Raw genomic sequence first — 20,909 nt, forward strand, 5'->3', positions numbered from 1 at the left:
GTGAAGATATCCAGAACATTAACAAACAGAATGTTTATTGTTGTTTTGTGTGGTCTGTCTGTTTTATCACTGTATTTTTGCTTTGTTGACTTTATTTTATGAAGTGTCTAGGGCCTACAAAATGCAGCACATTGCAATATATTGTCAGGTTCACACACGTGCACTGGCCTTCTGAGAGAGAGTTTTCTACTAGTTTTGTATTTAAGTGAAGAGTATGGCTTATTACATTCTGGAGGTCAGTTAAAGGTCACAACTCAGCATTAACCAGGTTTTGTCTACAATGCTTTATTTTGGCTGAACTGGCTCGCTTTTGACAATGCTAATGTACAACATTCTATATGGTTCCTTTCTTTCGCTGCAGACAGACATTATGGCATTATGGCAGTCAATTGCTGTAGACCACACCTCCCCAGTTTACATTACAATGCTGAATCTCCAACAACCATTCACAGAATGAGAAAATTATTTTGTAATTTTTGAAGGAATTTTACCCTGTTGGATGAAGAGTACTGTAACACATTCTGCATTAACTACCATAAAAGACCATCACAGTATGCAACGTATCAAGAAATGTTAATGTGTGTATAGGTATATGTTTATGTGCAAGTATGTATATTTATACGTATGTGTAAGTGTTTATGTAGAGTTTATGGGGCACATTTATCATTATTCACATAAAGTGAAAAGTAGTTTTCAATCCTTATCGCAATGATAAGGATTGAACTACTTCTCACATTTATGTACAGCCGTGCAGAGAAACAGCAGTTCCGAAAAACTGCTGTTTCAGTAATAAAAAAAAACATACTTACCCCCCTCTTCGGAAGCGCTGTCTTCGGGTCTTCTCTTCACTCTTCAAGTGCGCATGTCCAGTTCCAAGAACTGGACATGCGCACACAGATCCCCTCTCTGTCTCTGCAACGATTGTTGCAGAGAGAGAGCTGTGAGTGACAGGGAGGGATCATGTGATTCCTCCACACATGCGCTGTCCAGCTCTGCTCTCCGGAGCAGAGCTGACAGCAGTAGATTTCCTCATGTACGCCAGCTGCAGCTGCAAATGTTTTTTCGGGACTTGTTAGATTGCGGCCAGGAGCAGTCACCATTCTGTTGAATGGTGACTGCTCCCAAAAACGAAGAGGAGTGCAAAGCAGCAGATATCCATGATATCTGCTGCGATGCCCCCTTAATAAATTTGCGGAGGACACTGTGGGACCTTAATTATCCGTTAAAAGCACTATCGTGCTTTATTAAATATGCCCCTATGTGTCTATGAGTGTTTATGGGTATGTGTGTTTATAGGCTTATGTTTGTGTGTGTGTGTATGATTATATGTGTCTATTAGTATGACTGTTTTGTGCTCAGATTTTCTTTTTTTAACATATTTATATGCAAAAGCAAAACCATTAAAAAAAAACATTTGTGGCAAAGATAATTACATAGATTTTGTCCGATTAAGCATTCCCCTTGTAGACATGCATGTGACACAATTTATTTATTAAATTTTTTGAAGGGATGGAGATAAATTTGAATTCAAACTTTTCTGAATGCCTTTGAAACGCATGGCTAAAAATTGCCTCCGTAGAGGAGCCCCCTGCTGCGGGGAACATTTGCTACACAGAGATTGTATATGATTTGAGACACAAATTTTATTAGGGGGAAGCTCAACAACTTAGCCAACCACAAAAGTAAGTACAGACATGTCATACTTTACAAGCTATCTCATTTGTACTCTTTCTAAGTCAGCAGTATATTGCAATTAAGTACTAAGTGGGTAGCATACAAAAATATAAATAGGAACAAACCAAACAATGACTCATGTTGCACCCTATTTGTGTCTTCCCCGTCCCTTTAGGATGTAAGCTGTCATGTGCAGGGCCCTCTGTACTCATGTGCTCTTTCTAATACCTCTGTACCTCTAGGCCATACTTACCAACTTTATAAAAATGTTTTCCGGGAGCCTGCTGGTGGAGGTGGGCGTGAGGGGGGCGGACAACCAGAAATAGTGCCATTTTGTGCCAAACGGGAATCGCGGTGTTTGAACCGAAATCTGCCCTGAAGTGGGCAGATCAGGGAGATTGCCACACTCTCCCGGGAGTCCGGGAGACTCACGCGAAATGCGGGAGTCTCCCGGGCATTCAGGGAGAGTTGGCAAGTATGCTGCTCTAAGCCTGCTTCCTAACTCTGTCTTCTTCAGCCCAGGCCTAGTTCACATTGGACATTACCATCACTCTCACACACTTGATATGCATAACCAAGTTATCCATGTATTATTTATTTGTTTATGTAATGTGTTATGGCTGTTCCTGGCAATGCTTGATGGGAATTATAATGGAAGCAATAGGATACCTACTTCAAGAGATTATTAAGTTTAATATTACTAAATCAAAATAATAAATGCTATCAAGCAGTTTGAGAGGAAAACAAATCTGCTGTGGGGAAAGATGATTTTGGAGATGTCTAAGTCTCAATCTTACACTAAAGATTTTCTTTCCTTATTTCTCCTTTACAAGAACAATCTGCCAATTCAAAATGAAACATAATCAGCTTGTGACCAGCAAAAGAACATGTATTAACCCAGCATCTCTGTTCAGAGGTCAGTGCCAGTTCACTACAGGAGACCAATGTTAATACAACTGAGGCACTAGAATTGTTGATGCCAGTTTAAAACTTTTTTAAGCTAATGCCAGACAAAACAGAAAATGGTAGCATTAATAATGTGATACTGCATCTGCAATACAACTATTTGCTTCTTACATTCAGGGCCGGATTTACCACTATGCAACCTAGGCAATTGCCTAGGGCCCAGCCGTCCCCAGAGGGCCCTACCAGGGCCGGCGGTGAGACCACCCTTTAAAAATGGGCCACTACTTATGGGCCAGTGCTATATGCTTGCCCCCCCGGGTTAAAGTCTGCCAGCCAGCCCCTGAATAGGGGTATATATTATGCTAAAAAACTATAGTGCTATGGATTTATTCAGGGAGGGGGCCCCAAACCAGTATCTTGCCTAGGGCCCCATGATGTCTAAATCTGGCTCTGCTTACATTAAGCAGGAAATTGGCTCTTTATTTTACACTATTTAACCCATAGGCACCAGCTATGTGGGTGTGGTAGACTATCCATGTCTATGCATGGCATTTCTCCGTCATATGGCAGCAGGTACTTGAGCACTCCCAATCACTTTAAAAGGTTGGCTCCTATGATTTAACCCCTTCACTTTCTCACCCCAGTGCTGTGCCTATTTTGGCAATTTTTGGGCTGTTCGTATTCCAACATCAACATCAGTAATTTGGTTATAAAGTACCCACACAAATTATAGCTTGTTTTTTATCCAGAAGACTTTGAATTTCCAGAAAATACCAGGTGTGTTTTTTAAATTGCTGGAAAGTAAGCAAATGTGTGTATTTTGCTTCTAAACACCAGCAAGAACTACTTTGAGGCTCTTGATATGGCATAAATCCACCTTCCCAAAAGGCAGGATTTTACACACCATTTTCATAATAAAATCGCTTGAAAATGATAATAATTTTTTTTTTCTAATTTCAATTTACTTGAATGAAATGCATAAAATGTGTAGCAATAAAAAACAAGGCATGCCATTTTGAAATCTGAACAATCTACTCCATCAAATTAGGGTATCCCTGAATTTATTTAAGCCATGATTGGGAAGATCTGGCCATTACAACCACCCATGTGTGGATTTCTTAATGCTTTCTGTAGTGAAGGATGTTATCGTCTGGTGATCACCAAGCAATAACTGTTAAAGGGCCCCATTGTTTGAAAGAGGGTACTCCCTATTTTCAAATCAGGGTGTCCCTGAGTTTTTAGATTCCAGGATGGAGGCGAATGAGCAATTTTGGTGCCCTCCCCGCATCCCCTGCACTACAGATTTTTTTTCCTGTAGGTGCCCTCGGTGATGTCATGGTGCACTGGAGCGATTATATAATCATTCCCTATATATGCAAATAACTAGTGGGACATGTCCTTAGCACTTTAGGGCTATATGTTGCACTGAAGGGGTTAATTTTGAAATGTGTAAAATACAGCCAAATATCTGTTAGATGAAGTATATAGTGTACACAGCACTGGCAGTACCTTTCTTGCAGACTCATCTTCAATATTATTATTATTATCTTTAATGTATAAGGCACCACAAAGGCTCCGCAGCGTCATACATGACACAACATGATACAGAAAGAACAAAACAAGAATAAAAATATATACACAGACACAGGGAACATGGTAATGCAAATCAAATTATTTCTGGAACAATGAGTGAAAGTGATGGTAGAAATCAGTGAGAAGTAGGCCAAAGCTTAAGAAAACAGGGCTAGGGAAGCAGGCCAAGAGGTACAGAGGGTGATGGGATAGTAGAAGGAGCACACAAGGAAATAGGGCCCTGCTCCTGAGAGCTTACATCCTAAAGGCCTGGCCCCCACCACTGCTTTATAGACACGCCATCATTGTTTTTCAACTGAGTAGCCCAAAGAGCTTTTATCACTATTCATATACTTTGTAAAGTATCAGACATGGTCTATGGATACTTTTGTGGTTGCCTGAGTTTTTGAACTGTGCTCTAATAAATCAGAGCCTCAAATTATATACAATCTACATGATAGCCTGCAGCAGGTATGTAGGCTCCTCTATTGAAGATCTAGGTTGACTAATGTTGGTCAGATTATACAATGGTGGTGGTCACTGGTAGGCAGAGGACTGCACATAACTGCCCTCCTCCCCCCAGATAACACATCTGCATGGAACAGTCTATTGTGCAAGATTAGCCAATACAAAATCCACCAATGTAGACTTATTCTTTAGAGGAAAGTATATTTGTAGTCTGTGCAAAAACTAAGCATTGCCACTAGCAAACAAAACAGGATACCAACAGTGTTGTGCAAGGACTAAATACATCAATAATAATAATAATAAGAAAAATATAATTAGATTTAAGCTTTTGCCTGACTTTATGCTTCATAACTGCTAGGCAAAACCAATAAGCTTAAATAGCAAGAGAGTATACATGGCATAAAGATTAGAGTGACAGCACTGATCAAGCTACATTGTTTGAATAACTAAGCTGTACACCACCATATTTATGTTACGTGAGAGAATGTGAACAAATCACCCAGATCTATGAAGCTTTAGGCTTCTATGCATTTCTTTTCCTCTGAATTCCCCTTACAGAGCAATGTAATATAGAGACGTTTCACCCTCTTAAACAGTGTTTTAAACTTTTTACAGCAACAAGATTGGACAGAAAGCATGCCGTCAGATTTAGATGTACACATTTATTTTACTTCAGGTATGTTAATGAGCTCATTGATAAAATATGCGTTGCTATATATTTATGTTCCTTTGTGGTTTTACAGGTACTTGTACAAAACTCCCCAGTCCCTTCATAAAAGCCAGCCATCAAACCTCCTTACTATACAAGCAAGTGTTTGAGAATAACAAAGGTGACAAGGTCACTGGTGTGGGAAGATAAGGCATGTGTGTCTTTGTGTCCATATGCTGAGGGCTTGTTATAGTTTTACAGCCTATCTTTTATTTTACAGTTTAAGTTACATTTGTCTGAAGTTGTGGCAAAACTCTGTGACATAAACTAAAAACAGACTGTTTTTTTTTACAGCCAACAAAATACATCTGTATTTATGGCCTAAGCTTCCTGCATCATTATTTCCTTTAGGTATGAGAGAATAGTCAGGTACCCTTTGGTACCATTTTCTATCATGAGGAGAGTGTGTTATAGAGTGGGCAACCTGTGAGTCTTCAGCTGTAGGGGAATAGGTCCCAGCATGGGTTGACAGAGGCAGGGTACGCTAGGATTTGTAGTTCCACAAGAGCTGGAACACCACAGGTTGCATAACTGTGCAGTACAGTGCCTCCTGTCACAGTATCAGTGGGAATGGTTCAATCAGACAAAACATATGAGGAATTAAAAATTGTTAAAGTAAAGCTGTAAGCAGTTTGTACTAGTCCTTTTGCTCCTGGGAGGAGAGCCATCAAAGGAAAGGGTAAATCCTCTGACACAGTAATTTACTGTATGCATAAAACATACCCAATATGATGCCGGAGGGTTTTAAGCAACATAAAAGAACAAATGCAAACAAAATTCTTCTATTTTAAAATGACCCCCTTCTTCACTACTTTAGTATTTAAAGAAATCCAAGAAAGATGTAAATATTTCACAAAAAATGTCCATCAACTCACACCCACTTTTCTCTGTAATCTAATGACACAATGTCTGACTGACAATAAATGTCTCAATGGACTATTCATCCTTTCAAGGCTTTGATCTCTTCAGACCAGGCAGTATTCTGCATGTCACATCACAGGAAACTGGCTCAGCGGTGAAGGAGTTAAAGGAATTTCACAGTTAAGCTCCAAGCTGATTAAGACAAACAGAAAGACACCTCCTAATGAAGGGTTGACATATGCTAAAACTCTAAATGTTTCACTATTAACAGGTTCCCAAGTAAAATGTAAACAAAGGTTAATAGGTTTTGTACAGCTTATATTCATTACATTTGGTATATAGAACTCCAACTTCACTCTGTAAACAGTTTACTTACTTCATTGTTTCGAATAAAGAAATATCTAAATATAATATACCCTGATTGGGGCAGTGACCTGTCTCCTATCATTTGCACATATCTATGTTTGCTGTTATTCCTAGGGATAAATTTATCAAGCTCCGGGTTTGAAAAGTGGAGATGTTGCCTATAGCAACCAATCAGATTCTAGTTATCATTTATTTAGTACATTCTACAAAATGACAGCTCGAATCTGATTGGTTGCTACAGGCAACATCTCCACTTTTTCAACCCGCAGACTGATAAATTTACCCCCAAATGTCTTTATCCTAAATACTATAATGCCCTGAATACATTGCATGCCATTAATAAATAAATACAATGTATACATCACTTACAGTCTTGCAAAAATGGGCAGCAAATACACATAGTTTACTGCACTTATAAGGCATTATTTTGCGCTAGGAGTAAAGCCAAGAAAAGGAGCAACTTTGCACCTGGACAAACCAGGTTACAATGAAAGTGGTACAAATTTAACAATTTTTTTGCATGCAAGGAAAATACTGGCTGTTTTTTCATGTAGCACACAAATCCTTGATAGTGTATGCCTTATCTGCATTTACATAGCTCCCTAAGCGGTAAAGATGAAAGATTACCATAAACTCTCACTTTCCTAAAGGGGAAAAAAAGTTTTGTGCAGCAAAGAGTTGGGAGTATGAAAGTTTTTCCACTTCCCTATATTGTGTGGCGGGAAGGACTAATATTCTGTGTTTTATTTTCAGGATAAGAGTGATAAATATGAAATGGTGGTTTTTCTAGAGAATAACACATCTATCTACTCAATTTCCTTCCTCTCTTTTGCACAGTTCTGACACTCCTATTGTTCTCCCTGCTATTCTGTCCCCCAGCAGCTGTGAGAAGCTGCACTTCTACTGCTGTTATCTACAGTAACCTGGCTACAAATGATGGGTGCGAAGGATTAAAGGCATCATTTCTGACAAGTCTAACCAGCCATAGCTTCATAGAAGAGTAACAAACTACTGAGGCCAATGTGGTAGAAACAAATGGAAATCTCACACTCTCACAGTACCACTGCAATTACTAACAAGGGGACAACTCATTGCTAGACAAGAAGGGGTGGTTTTCTGAGAACAGTTTATAACCATTCAAATTCAGTTTCATTTATAACTATTTGTTGCAAAATTTCATGTTTTACTAGAATTTTTAACACATTAAAGTGCTTATCAAATGCCAATTTTTGCTAAGGTTTTAGAGCTTACTGTATTCTTTCCAATGTGTTTACAAGTGGTAAACGTAAAATAATGGAACTAGTAGTATTCTGAAAAAACGCTAGCTCAGTGGAAAAAAAAGCAAATAAGTATGTTGATGCGAGAAACAATGGTGTCAGTCTCATTTACATGCGTTCTACGGGGCATATTCAATTGTTGGCGTTCCCCGCGGCGTTAAAAATATTACCGTTATTACGGTAATTCTAAGCCGCATTTCAGAGCTGAAATCCAGCGTTAAAGGTACCGTAATAATGGTAATTACGCGCACTATTACCGTAATGACGGTAATAGTGCGCACGCCGCGTTACTTTTCCGAGTATCGCCAACAATTGAATATGCCCCTACATGTTCAAACTGGCTTGGAAACTGTTTTTGACACTGGTTCATCAAAACAGAACAAAAATTCTACAATCTGATGGACATTTTTAAAATTTAGTTCAATTAAAAAAAAGAAGCTAAATTCGAGCAAAGCAAACAACAGGCGGGAACATGGTCGAACAGGTTTACCCATGAGGAATGGGCTTCCACCCATAAGGAGTGAATGGCGGCGTTGAATACAAACGTCAAACTTCAAAAGTTAAGGAAAACACAAACAGCGAACATGAAGTGTGAACATGAGACACAAATTTCGAGCCACACAATCGAATTAGTATATATTGAAGACTGTACAAAGGACATGTTCATGACAATTGAACCAGTGAATTTGAATTCAAATTTTTAACCAATATCCATTAAAATCTCACAAAATACATATTAAAAAAGCCAGTGGGTATGAGCATAAAATAATGAGGATGAGACAATAAAGCATAAAATAATAATATTGGCAGCACAGTGGCTTAGTGGTTAGCACATCTGCCTCACAGCACTGGGGTCATGAGTTCGATTCCCAACCATGGCCTTATCTGTGTGGAGTTTGTATGTTCTCCCTGTGTTTAGGTGGGTTTCCTCCGGGTGCTCCGGTTTCCTCCCACACTCCAAAAACATACTGGTAGGTTAATTGGCTGAAATCAAATTGACCCTAGTCTCTCCTGTCTGTCTGTGTGTTAGTGTGTGTCTATAGTAGGGAATTTAGACTGTAAGCTCCAATGGGGCAGGGACTGATGTGAATGAGTTCTCTGTACAGCGCTGCGGAATTAGTGGCGCTATATAAATAAATGATGATGATGATGATGATGATGATGATGAATATTGGTAACAGAGACAATAGTAAAAGTACATTCTAAGGTGTCAAGTTACAGATAATGGACCTCATTTAGAGTCGGACGCAAAGTCCGTGTAAGAAGTGTAGGAGTGGGAGTGTGCCGCAGCTTGGTAGGGTATTACGAGTGGCAAGCAACCCCAGTTGCGTCCCACTCTTAATACCTTATTGAGCTGTGAGCAGTCCCTGCAGCTAGCTAAAGCTTGCGCCACCTAATTCCTACCGCACAGCTTTAGCCCTGTTTTGACGTGTGTTGTGTCTGCGCCTCACTGCGACTAGGATGTATTTATATGTTCACGCCTTCACAAATCCCTGTTCCTCCCATTCTCTCGTAGTGAGTCGCAAGCTGTCGCAAGTGCTAATTGCGTCCAAGCTGCAGGCGGATTTGGGGCTTTCTGCACATGCGTGGTAGTGTTTTTTGGTTAGATGCGCCTAAAACGGACTTTGCGTCCGACTCTAAATGAGGTCCAATGTGTATTTTTAACAATATGTTAACAGCCATTGTCTGTGTTGATGTCTATAGAGAGCTTCACCTTCATATACATGTATAGACAAGCAGACAGGTATGAATAAACACAGATATGATGGTTTATATTTTATTTTTAATATATTCACAGAAATATTATGTCATTATTCAACTGAATGTCAATTGCTAGGTTAACTGCAATATAGAAAATACTGTAAATCTTGTATATTAAAAAATAAACCCTGCCTAACCACATGTATATGAATGACAAATGATGCTAATCACTTATCATATGACACAATGTACACTATTGAGAAGTGTTTTCACATCTGTTGAGTTCCACACACAATAGGCTGATGGGAACATGTAAGCTCATGGACTCTCCTCTACTGTTCCTAGCACAATAGAACTTAACCCCATTCTGTCTAATGCAGAGGCATTGTGCAATGGTAAGCTCTTTTCCATTAGGCATGGACATTGGATACAGAGATAAAAGCAAAAATACCTGCTCATGTTTGCTTTATTAGTTTTAGCTATATTATTTAATATAATATATATTATTTATTATTATGTATATATAACTTTATTATTTACTTCACGTATCTATAGGAGCAGTCTCTGGTTTCCATCTGTACATGGTTGCTACTGCAGAGAGTATTTTATTAATTATGATCTTTATTTCCTATATTGATATTACTAGTACATAATTTAAATTAAATAAACTCTCTAATGATATGTTACAGCTACTTGATACATATCAATATAGTTTGCAGAATCTTTCTTATTTAGAAAAACAAACAAACCACTTTTACAGAGTCATCCTTACTTACAATACTGGAAACACATAGTACATTGATAGAGAGATAAAAGAATATATGATAGAAACATATTTGCTGCACAGTTGGACTTCTCTTGGTCTCCTAAATGTTATCAACCCAATCAAGCCACCAATTTGTATAATGACTGTGCATTACAAATTAGAAATCACTGTGATTGGAAATACTTGCCCTAGGCCACAAAGAGTCAACAATGGGGTTCAACTACTTTCTACAAGTCTCCTAGTGTGATTGTTTTACAGCCGGAATGGCAGACCAGAGTCAGTGGTAAGAGCTTGTTCACATGTATGCCCAGGGAAAACTAACACTATCGCTTTAGACACATTGGACCTCATTTAGAGTCGGACACAAAGTCCGTTTTAGGCACATCCAACAAAAAAACACTATCACACATGTGCCGCAAGCACCATATCTGCCTGCATCTTGGACGCAAATAACACTTGCGACAGCTTGCGACTCACTACGAGAAAATGGGAGGAACGTGAAATTGTGACGGTGTGACCATCTAAATACATCCTAGTCGCAGTGAGGTGCAGATGCAACACACGTCAAAACAGGGCTAAAGCTGTGCAGCAGGAATTAGGTGGCACTAGCGTTAGCTAGCTGCAGGAACTGCTCACAGCTCCATAGGGTATTACGAGTGAGATGCGACTGGGGTTGCTTGCCACTTGTAATACCCTACCAAGCTGCGGCACACTCCCACTCCTACACTTCTTATACGACTAAGTGAGGTCCATTGAGGTTACAAGTTTTTAACATGTTTCCATGCGCTCTTCATGCATAGTGCAGCACGGTGGCTGTAGTTACTATTCCAGCTTCACAGGTCAGGTGTTCAACCAGGGCGCTATCTGTGTGACATATGTACGTTCTTTCTGATTTACGTGTATTTTTTAGTTTCCTCCCACAGTCTAAAAATATACTGTTAGGTTAATTGGCTACTGACAGAGCTGGGTGTGTTTGTGTGGTAGGGAGTTTAGACTACAAGCTCTATTGGGGCAGGGACTGATGTACATGATCATCATCATCATCATCATCATTTATTTATATAGCGCCAACATATTCCGTAGCGCTTTACAATTGGGGACAAACGTAATAAACTAATAAACAAACTGGGTAAAACAGACAAAGAGGTGAGAAGGCCCTGCTCGCAAGCTTACAATCTATGGGACAATGGGAGATTGACACATGAGGTTAAGTATACATTTTGCATCTTGGCCCAGCCAGACTGCAAAGGTAGGGTGACTCATAAGCTAAATGATCCTGTCACACAACAATGTTATTCCGGGGGTAGTTGTCTTGTGTGAAATTGTGTAACAGGCTAAAGGTAGTGAGGTTAAGATGGTGGTTGAGGAATATTATAAGCTTGTCTGAATAGGTAGGTTTTCAGAGAACGCTTGAAAGTTTGTAGAACAGAGGAGAGTCTTATTGTGCGAGGGAGAGAGTTCCATAGAGTGGGTGCAGCCCGAAAAAAGTCCTGTAACCGGGAATGGGAGGATGTAATGAGGGTGGATGAGAGACGCAGATCTTTTGCAGAACGGAGTTGCCGAGTTGGGAGATATTTTGAGACAAGAGAGGAGATGTATGTTGGTGCAGCTTTGTTGATGGCCTTGTAGGTTAGTAAAAGTATTTTATATTGGATTCGGTAGAAGACAGGCAGCCAGTGTAGAGACATACAGAGTGATTCAACAGAGGAATAGCTATTTGCAAGGAAAATCAGTCTTGCCGAAGCATGTAAAATAGATTTTAGGGGTTTGAGTCTGTTTTTGGGAAGACCAGTAAGGAGGGAATTGCAATAGTCAATGCGGGAGATGATTAGTGCATGAATTAAGGTTTTAGCAGTGTCTTGTGTGAGATATGTGCGGATTCTGGAAATGTTCTTTAGATGTATGTAACATGATTTAGATATAGAGTCAATGTGGGGAACAAAGGATAGGCGTGAATCAAGGATTACACCTAGGCAGCGAGCTTGTGGGGTGGGATTTATGGTCATGTTATCAACAGAGATAGAAATGTCAGGTATGCTCTTGTTGGCGGGTGGGAATATTATTAACTCTGTTTTAGAAAGATTAAGTTTGAGTTGACGAGAGGCCATCCAAGATGAAATGGCAGAAAGACAGTCAGTTACACGGGACAACACAGATGTCGAGATATCAGGAGAGGATAGATAGATTTGGGTATCATCCGCATAGAGATGATACTGAAAGCCAAAGGAACTTATTAGATTTCCAAGAGAAGCGGTATAGATAGAGAACAGCAGAGGACCTAGCACCGAGCCTTGTGGTACTCCAACTGATAGGGGAAGCGGAGCAGAGGTGGCTCCAGAGAAATTAACAGTGAAAGAGCGATTAGAGAGGTAAGATGAGAACCAGGATAGAACTGTGTCTTGAAGACCTAGGGATTGCAGTGTTTGTATGAGAAGAGAGTGGTCAACGGTGTCAAATGCAGCCGAGAGATCAAGGAGAATTAGGAGAGAGTAATGGCGTTCAGTCTTAGCAGTGATCAGATCATTAACAACCTTGGTCAGCGCAGTCTCTGTGGAGTGTTGAGAACGAAAGCCAGACTGAAGAGGATCCAACAGGTTGTTTGCGGAAAGAAAGCGTGTGAGGCGAGTGTAGGCAAGTCTCTCTAGAAGCTTGGAGGGGCAAGGGAGCTGAGAGATGGGACGGTAATTTGAGAGAGAGTTATGCAATTCTTTCTGGAAAGCAGTGATCATATGATGCCACCATACAAATAACGAAAACATGAGAAATAAATGTTGTTGTTTTCTAAAATTAAAAAGTGTCATGAACATCTTAGAAGGCAATGGTACCATGGACTGTAATTTGTCCTTGCTTTAAAGGGTTTTTCATGCATTTTTGAATATGTGAAAACAAAAGCAGATGGATGTGATTTAGTCCTAACTGATGCTAATTTCATGAAAAGTATAAGTTGATTCCACTGAGATTTATGGAGGTTATGTCATTCAGAAAACAGAACATCTTGTTCAGATCTTGCAATACAATTAATAGAATGTTATTGAGAGTTTGTACTATTATGCTTTTTATCACCAAAAGGAAAATATTTGTGTCCTCAGCTTCCGTCTGGCTGATAGAACTGCTTTGAATATGAGATAGGACCTTGAGTTGTGTACATTCTATTGCAGACTGCAAAAGAGATTGTTTGTATATAAACTATTTTCCATTCAAAGTTGTTACTCATTTGCTACCCACAATGCACCTGCTTAGCTGCGTTTCTGACTATACAGACATGCTACACTCCAGCACTCCTGGATGCCCAGCTTTCTGCACTCCTGCAGACCAAGGGTCACAATCTCAACATGAGGATCAAGTCTTCATCAGAATGAATGAATACCAGATGAACAGATTTACCAAGAGGTGTGACCATGGTTACAACAGGCTGTGATTTTCAAAACACTGTATAGTATTAGAATATTCCAACTTTTTACATGACATAAATACTACTATGGTCATTTTTGCAACTAAACAATTACAACAAAAACATCTAAGTATGCACAGAACTTACTAGTACCTGGGACAAAATATAAAATGATTTAAGGCTAATTCCATTTTATATGACTAGCTTTTATAGTTACAAACATCCTATTAATGCCCATTTCCAAAATGATGGAGGCACTTCGTATAGAACACCCTCTTCTGCACTGATGGGGTCCATAATTCTATTGGGTCCTCACAACTGAGGGCCCAATGAGTGAGTATGTTGGCCCGACCTCCTGCTCTTATCATTACGACAGAGCAGGCACATGACATTTGAGGTCCCAATGCCAATAGCTTATTGACATATCATGGGGACGGAAGTGGCATCTCTATTAAGAGGCAGCTTGAAACCAGCAAAAAATAGGAAAATTAGAAAATGCCAATGTCCTTGCTGCAGAACTATAGTTTTGTCTTATTGGTATATCTAATAATTACAAATTGCAATTACTGTTATTAGTGTACAAAACAAATGTCTATGTTAGTTTGCATAAAGGGTGAAAGGGGTGCAATGGCAGAAGAATGTCTAGGCATATCCCTGCCTCATAAAGTCTTATATATGGTACTGCACATGAATGTATAGTTTAAAACGGATCATAGGGTAGCACATGATATCACACAGCAGTGACACCAGGGGTGGACCTTGTCCTTCTGCTGCCTGAGGCAGAAACTTGCTCACTCCTTAAACTTAGCAAAGTTAATAAACATGTATATGACTAGTTTACACTATAAAAGACAAATATTGACACTTCTTATTACTAGGCCTGCCAACACTTTAGAAATCATTAAATGATACATTTGCTTTGCAGCAAAACCATTTATGCCATGATAGTGATATTTCTGAGTGACACAGGACATCACACTGCAGGTACAGAAGAGCTGCACAGAGGTCCTGAGTCATTAAGGAGAGCAAAGCATAAAAAAGGAGTGACTTTGCACCTGGGCAAAACCATGTTGCATTGGAGGGGGACGTAAATTTAAAATGTGGGGTAAGATTTATAGTTGGGATAGGGTATATCCCAGATCAACTTTAAATTTCAGTGTAAAAATAAAACTATCAAATATTTATATCCTACATGAAAAAACAGCCAGTATTTATCTTATGTGGATATTAATAAACTAATTTGCACCCCTTGCATTGTAACATGGTTTGTCCCGGAAAACATTTACTCCTTTTTTTTTGCCTTGCTCTCCTTAATGACTCAGGCTAATAGTCTCAGTAGGTATGTTGTAGCGGTTAAAATTCCTGCACTCTTACTAGTCAAACCATTGGTATAGAGGACCAGTATTAAAGCTCACGTGTTGTAGATTTAGACATCCTTTTTGATACATTTTGGGCTCCTCTGCTATTAATGTTTAGTTTAAATGACTCTTCCATAAAATATGGGACAGAATAGAACATGTGCCTTTAAGAAATGTTCTGACTTTCTGAAAGCACAACACACAAGTCTATTTCTACACACACTTTATGTGACCACCAAGATGACCATGCCATGCTGTAATCCACCTCATGTCCTAGAACCAATAAATGGATGACAACAAAATGATGCAAATATATGGGTAAAAACTCTTGGAGATGTTGTTGTTAATGTTATTTAGCCTTAATTTGTCACAGCCTGTGTTGTGGTTAAGGGGAGGTAGATTATTGGTTGACCCCTGGAAAGGATGGGCTGTACCATTTTTGTTTTGGGGCAAATCCAGGATCCAGCAGTCGTAAAGGGTGTTCAACAGTATAAGTTATCACACCCTGGTTTTGACTGTCACCAGGACAGAAGGTTATGTTGTGTAGGAAATAATAAATGAGAGGTTGTGGCCATATTCTCTATGCTGCTTAGTGTGGTGTCAATCATTATGAGTGCTATTTAATGGGTATCGGGGACAAATAGCTTCCCTGACTGCATTTAAGCACAAATCCTAAAACAAAACCTGAACTGGAAATGAAACGTTGATGAAACCTGAAAAGCCATACTGACTTAAAATATACTATTTGAAAGACAAAATAAAAGATATAAGGCACCATCTAATAAAGTAACACAGTAGACAATTAGGAACTGTAAGATATTCTAGAGAAGTAATTTCCGGTTCCAAACTCCACCCTTGTGAAAACTTATCCTGGTCACTTCTTTAACAAGGTATTTGTTTCTTTGAACCAATGTATTTGAAATAAATCAAAGCTGCCTGTGAACGCTCTGTCTCTGCGCTCAGTCTGTTGATGCAGCTGGAAACAATAGAGGAATATCTTATTTTTGGAAAGAGTCTGATGTTTTAAAAAAAAAACTTAGCTTGGACAATCTAAAAAGAAATGTCCCACGTTCTGAGAGGAAAAAGAAACAGATCAGGGCGTGCACACAAAAAGAGCTCTATGACCCCATTCAATTATGACATCACTTTTTTTAATGTGTTATTTTATGTCTGGTATTTGCAGAATGAAACTCTAAATTATTACTTATCTGCTTTTACTGTTTAGTTGTATTGTGTTTTGCTAGCAGAGAGTTGTCAACTACATTTCAAGATGTCCTTTTTAAATTTTGTTGAAGCAGTTGGTCACCTTAGCGCACCTTTCAAAATGGTCATTTCATCTGCTACACAAATATCTTCTGCTGTTCTATTTTCTTTGTTTTCCAGTAACCTGTGCTGAATTAATTTATTGATGTATTGATGTTTAAGGTGGCAATTGCAGTTGTAAAATAAGAAGAAATAACTGGAGCAGACCATTGCACATGAGTTGTAAAGGCCAATATTCTTCATGTCTGCATAGGAATCTACATCTACGAGCCACGCCTATTTAGAACTGTACTATATTACAAGTTGACAAGATATTAGCTGTCAACTGTTTATTGTTGACTTTTAAAAGCAAACGGCTGATTGTTTGTTACCAGTCATAGCACAAGTCATAGCACATTTTTTCTTATTTCTCTAAGCAAGAAAAAAAAGGAAAATAGAGGACAAGGGGTAAAAGGTAGAAAAGAGACAAGTGGTAGTGTATAAAATTATGTGACAGTGCGGGGGAAAAAAGACAGACAGACAAAAAGGGGTTATATAATATAAAGAAATATTAAAGTATTAAATTGCAAGATAGGTAGGCTGATTATTTTAATTATTCACTTTGTTTGATTTTAATTGCAATTAAAAGATAAATCGGGTATGGCTGAGTAACCTCTTGGTATCTTGAATTCACAGAGATTTTGTAGTCATGAAGGCACATTTCCTCCTTTAGCACATAATAAATGTATAAAAATGTGATTAAGCAAATGACACTGCTGATTTAATCATAACGTAAAGTGTGCCTCTGGAGTGAGTACTGATAAATTCTAATCAACCTTTACAGCCAGACCTTGAAGCTGTTGGCATGTCTCATAGTGGCACTATTACTATTCCAGGCAAACTGTCACATATCTCTGGAGACTTAAATGTGACATTTGACCTCCCTGGGGGATTACCAGTTAAGGGTCATATGTATGTATGGATGGCTAGAGCACATGGTGCTGGTAAGTTAGGATTTGTCTTTTGCCTCTGCCCTCACTCTGAGCACTGCAGTGAAAAACATCCCCACCTAAACAATTTTACAATCCATTTTCATAAGTAGCATTATTTTTCACTCCATAGCTAGTTGTCATATCTCCTTAAAGTGTGGGTACAACATGTCCAAGGTCACATTGAAATGGCAAAAGGGCTCTAAATGTATTTTCCTTCTGCAGACTTGAGCTGTTGTAAAACTGACAGCCATTGTTGCTCAGAGACTGGCAATGTGCTGTAGAGCCATACCTTTTGTGGGGCTAGACTGCAGCAGTAAGCAGTATTATAAGGCACAGCATAACATGGCATAGGAAACAAATTAGCAAGATCCTTGCACATAACACTCATCACAACATGTCATGGGGATCCCCTTACTCCTGAGAAATGTGTGGTAACATAGTGTCACCAATGTGCTAGGGCAGTAATGCATTATACCTCAGGTTCATATTTTTTCTATTTTTTTTTTATTTTTTTTTGAGAACACCAGGATGTTGTATTATCAGAGAACTGCTTTTAATATCAAAATTACCATAATTGCTGTGCTTTCTGATTGGCTACCTGGAGCCTATCATCAGGCAAACCATACCCTCTTCCTTCCTGTTGCTTAGGAGCATGAATGATCATTCAGCGTTTACCACCTCAGTGTTGCTGAGATTTCAGTCCTCGGCATCTGCCCAGTGATTCCGCAAAATCTGAAGCAGGCTTCTTATGGAAGTGACACAACACAGCACTGACAACACCACTGCTTGCCCAAACTTACATACACACATCTAGTGTTTCTATAGTCATGTAACAACCAAAGAATAAAGCAGAGGAGGCAAAAAGCAGGTCTTAGCAATGCATTGGTTATTAGTGACAGTGAAGGTTAATGTGCATCTAGTGCAATCCTATACATTACATCCAATACAACACAGCACATTATTGTTCGTTTCTGGCAATCAATTCAGTCGGTAGATATGACATACAAGCTTGGAGAGAAGGGGTTAAACCGTGAGCATCACACTAATAGCCACCTATAGAATCCAGTCCACCAGTGCTGCTTCTGTGCCGAGCAACGAATGTCTATCGGTAACAGGGGGAATGGACCAAGCTGTGAGTAGTTATCTCAGCACACAGATGAAAAGATACTGCAGATGGATACAGTAGCTATAGCAAGGGCAGCAGCAGTGCACTCAGAGGCAAGTCATGGGGAAATCCATGATATCGAGTCACGCAAAGGACAGTTGTTATAAATGATATAATCTCAGTATGTACTTGCTTGCCTTGCAATAATTAGTAACACTATAGTTTTTTTTTTCTACTGGTGCTAAAAGCCAGGCATGCTAGACCACGGTGATGATTAGATCTTATTCTATACATACATATAATCACAGACAAGAATATATATATATATATATATATATATATATATATATATATATTTACATACTCACATATTTGTGCAGATCTAGAATTGACACCTACAAACTATAGCTTATATAGCATTACATTTAATGAAATGTGTTAAGTACTCAGCAAGCTTCAACTATTGTGAATGTGAGGCAGAGAACCCCACATGAATGTCAGAGTTTTAAGGCATGAGGCCTCTACATGTCTTAATGCTAGTTTAATTATTTAAATCACACTTCATTTTGCTGTCTGCTTCACTATAACAACATTTCTTGGAGTAAAACAGGAGAAAGAACACCCCCTTGTCTCTGCTCATCACAGTCAGCAATTGCTGTCTCCTTTTGCTGCTAGAGCAGCAATGCAGATTTCCCCCCCTTCCCCTGTAGCATCTGAGGTGATAATGAAACATTTGGGCACTTATTAGCATAAGATAAGCAATTCATAAAAGGAGGAGGTAAAGGTACAAGTAGGAAATTAGTGTCTTTGTACCAATGAATTGTTTTTCCTTTTTTTTTTTTTCATTCAGCCCCTTTTGTGCATGAAGGGCCTGTATCAACCAGCAATTCTTGTCCCAGAGCACAGAGTAAGGCAGATGGACAGATGCTAAATACAAACTGCAGCAAATTACATCCAATATGAGGTACTCACGCACTGTCTCCTGCTTTGGATCCAAGCTGCTGACAACCTGCTGGACATTACCGATTTTCCCTTGCAGCGCTCGCACACGCCGCGCAGTAACCTGAATTTCGGCTTCAATCTCGTGGAAAAGAGAGCAGGCATGCCGCGCCATATCCGAGAGTTGTCGCAAAATCCGTGACATCGCAACGTTGTTGACTGCGCACAAATCCAAAGTTGACACATCTTTTTCCTGCCCATCATTGGGTAGAGGCTCCCTCTCCTCTGAGGGCACCTGTGCGGAGGATGCCACATTAACCGCCAATTCTTCCCTGGCATTGCCCCGTGGGTTGTGCTGCTTCTGGTCTTCCCCCTGATCCCGGCAACAGCTCCCCTCTACCAGGGTGACAGCATGCCTACACAGCCACTGGGGCTCAACAATCCGCTTGGCAAAGGGCATTGCAGACCGCCCTTCACGTTATCCTACAGTAAATCCTTTGCTATCCAATACTAGGGAAACAACATAAAAATGCCACAGAAAAAGATCAAGCTCTCAGAATCCTCCAGAATGAAAAATATAAATACTGTAGCAATCCACAACCACTGTGCCACTCCTGTGCAGGTCCAATTTTTTTTTTTTTTTTTTAAATACACAGATTTCTCTTTAATCACTTGCAGTTCCCAATTGTCAGTAGCTGGTGATTTTCATATCCATGGTTTCCACTCCATGTGTGACAATGTGCAGATGTGACTTTGGAAGTATCGCAGTTGTGCACTGCTTCCCTGGATCCTCACTTCCCTCTGATCATCTAGTTGCTTTTTGGATATCTTTTCTCTGCCTCTCTCTCTCTGCTTTCACCATGCTAGAGTGAGGCAGACAAAAAACCTGGTGGTAGGAATTCACAGAGATGTTTGAATGGGGAGGAGGAATCAAAAAGAGACAGGGAGGGGGGAGGGAGGTGCTGAGAAGCCATGGGGAGGAATCAGGATATTTTACACTAGACACTGCCCTCAACCACACAGAGACTGTGAAGGGCCCAGTTCTGTTGCAAGACATTCTGCAGCAAATCGCCTGGCAACTTCCAGAGCTGCTTCGCACTACCCCGGGCCATGGATTCTAGTTCTGGTTTTGTAGCTCTGATTTCAATTGAAAAAAAAAAAAATCAAGGTTTACAGAATACACAGACAGGAGCGCAGGAGGTTGAATGGCATGGTACATTTAAAACAAGTCATTCTGTTGTGTGTTTGAAAATAGGTGCACCCATTAACCTCTAAGTTGCTGGAATGACATGAAACAAATAATAACAGCAACCCTCCTGATTATAAGCGGAATCTGCAATATGTATGTATAAGTGACTAAAATACTGTATTGTGTGTTTGGTCAAATAGCAGAGCTCAGTTTACTTTTTAATAATTGTTAGAATGCATAGTAGCTGTTTTAATATGAATTCAGATATGCTATTAAACAATTTATATTAACCAACATTCACTAATGAAGTGATTCACGTCTGTCCACATTAATCTTATAAATACCAGGTTCTATTAAACATAATGTCCGGTTTCGGGTTCAGTGAACTGTCTG

General features: G+C 39.4%; 1 protein-coding gene across 2 annotated transcripts in view; it reads right to left on the reverse strand.

Moving 5' to 3' along the window:
* The window catches only part of NHS (NHS actin remodeling regulator), a 210,803-nt gene extending 190,584 nt beyond the window's left edge, over positions 1-20,219 (reverse strand). For both annotated transcript variants that reach the window (XM_075195089.1, XM_075195088.1), the window contains exon 1: positions 19,361-20,219. In XM_075195089.1, coding sequence (XP_075051190.1) covers positions 19,361-19,787 — 427 coding nt within the window. In that variant the 5' untranslated portion in view covers positions 19,788-20,219. The remainder of the gene's footprint in view (positions 1-19,360) is intronic.
* Positions 20,220-20,909: the final 690 nt, after the last annotated feature.

Source organism: Mixophyes fleayi, chromosome 2 (genome assembly GCF_038048845.1).
Source record: "Mixophyes fleayi isolate aMixFle1 chromosome 2, aMixFle1.hap1, whole genome shotgun sequence".
Taxonomy (NCBI): Eukaryota; Metazoa; Chordata; class Amphibia; order Anura; family Limnodynastidae; genus Mixophyes; species Mixophyes fleayi.